At 36.5% G+C, this 2,129-nt stretch overlaps 1 protein-coding gene across 1 annotated transcript; it reads left to right on the forward strand.

Moving 5' to 3' along the window:
* Positions 1-415: 415 nt before the first annotated feature.
* On the forward strand, positions 416-1,396 carry LOC128114178 (olfactory receptor 14J1-like). The gene has a single exon (XM_052744011.1). The coding sequence runs from the start codon at positions 416-418 to the stop codon at positions 1,394-1,396; it is 981 nt and encodes a 326-aa protein (XP_052599971.1).
* Positions 1,397-2,129: the final 733 nt, after the last annotated feature.

Raw genomic sequence — 2,129 nt, forward strand, 5'->3', positions numbered from 1 at the left:
GAGCAAATACTCTTAACCACTGAGCATCTGTGCAGTCTGAGATCAAAATTTTTTAATCAAAATCTCATCAGTATATTTATGCTGATAGCTTTAAAATAAAACAAAGCAGTTTGCCTGTGAAAAAAAAGAGTGATTATTTTTTATGGAGCAAAATATTTTTTTTTTCTGACAGCACCACTGATTGGCCCATATTTTCATCCACCTGTAACAACTGCTTTTCTGATACAAAGTGTAAGCACCACAGGTATAAGAAATGTGAACTTTATACCTAAGGTTCTGATATCCAGGACACAACCAACTAATTATTTGTTCACACACATTAATTAATGAAATTAATTTGGATGAACACATAGTTTCTATTGCATTTACTACATCTTTTTTATCTCTAGCTGCTACCACAATTTCTAGTCTTAAAATGACTATGACAAACTTAACCACAATGAGTGGGTTCCTTCTCATGGGATTCTCTGACAAACGTGAACTGCAGATATTGCATGCTTTGCTCTTCTTGGTGACATATCTATTGGGGTTGGCAGGTAACTTCATCATTATCACCATCAAAACACTGGACCCGCAGCTCCAGTACCCAATGTATTACTTCCTGAAGCACCTTTCCCTTCTGGACCTCTCATCTCTTTCTGTCACAGTTCCCCAGTCTATTGACAATTCCCTGATGGATAATGACTACATTTCATATGGCCAGTGTATTCTGCAAGTTTTTTTTTTCACATCATTGGTTGCTGCTGAGGTGTCCATTCTCACAGTGATGTCCTATGACCGCTATGTGGCCATCTGCCTCCCACTGCACTATGAGGTCATTATGGATCCTAGGAAGTGCATGTGGGCTGTGACAGCTGTGTGGCTAAGTGGAGGCATCTCAGGAACCTTGTACACAACAACTACATTCTCTATCAGATTCTGCAGTGACAAAATAATCCACCAGTTCTTCTGTGACATCCCCCACTTACTCAAGCTCTCCTGCTCTAATGATTACCTTGGAGTGATAGGAGTGTCTTCCTTCATGGCTGTGATGGCCTTTGCTTGCTTTATTGCTGTCACCCTCTCTTATGGCCAGATAGTCTCCACAATTCTCAGGATGCCCTCTGCTGAAGGTCGGTCTAAGGTCTTTTCCACCTGCCTACCCCACCTCTTTGTTTTCTCATTTTTTCTGATCACAGGTGCATGTGAACATCTAAAGCCAACTTCTGACTCACCAACTGCTTTAGATCTTCTTCTATCTATCTTTTACACAGTACTACCCCCAACACTCAACCCTGTAATATACAGTCTGAGGAATGAGGCCATGAAGACTGCTCTGAAGAAGGTGGTGTCAGGTAGAGTTCACAGGGGAAAACTTCATATTTGCTCTGTCATAAATATTTATGATATGTCATAAAACTGCACATATCATACTCAAAGAATTATTCTATCATTGCAACCCTTTGAGTTTCATGTTAATGCAAAGGAAAAGTAGTTTTGAAAAATTGAACTATACTGTAAAACTATTATCATTATAAATATTCTTCTCCTGATTTCTTTATCTAACTTATAGAATCCATTTTTTGTTCTTTCCAGTTAAGAGAAGCTAAACATTCATAAACTACTCCTGATTTCTTTATCTAACTTATAGAATCCATTTTCTGTTCTTTCCCATTATATATATATATATGTATGTATGTATGTATCAATAAGTGCATGTATGTAAACACAACCAGTAATAGTAAATAGTTTGAAAACCTATGCATGGTCAATACTACAACAGTAAGTAGAATAAATAATAATACCACTTACCTGTAAGCTCACTCACTAAGCAAGTCATAACTTTCAATTCAAGCATTTTATTTTAAATGCCCATTCTAATTTTATATCTCTATACACAATTTTTGCATATTAGCATGAATGTACATGGCATTAATACATACACTTAAATGGCTTAACCAAAAAAACTCTCTTGAATTCATGTTGCCGAACATAATTTGTATTAAAATTCACTTTACTTTTCAACTGGCTTATCTGTGTTATTTCCAGTTCTACCTTCTCATGGCTGTGGAAAATAATAGCCTTGGTGGCTCCAATGTTTATAATTCTGATTATGGCTTATATTTTGAGTCCTTGTATTCCAAACTGAA

This window comes from Peromyscus californicus, unplaced genomic scaffold (genome assembly GCF_007827085.1).
Source record: "Peromyscus californicus insignis strain IS unplaced genomic scaffold, ASM782708v3 Scaffold_19__1_contigs__length_69161282, whole genome shotgun sequence".
NCBI classification, from domain to species: domain Eukaryota; kingdom Metazoa; phylum Chordata; class Mammalia; order Rodentia; family Cricetidae; genus Peromyscus; species Peromyscus californicus.

Excerpts from the sequence above, each read along its gene's own strand:
- LOC128114178 (XM_052744011.1), top strand. The coding sequence starts at position 416 with ATGACTATGACAAACTTAACCACAATGAGTGGGTTCCTTCTCATGGGA.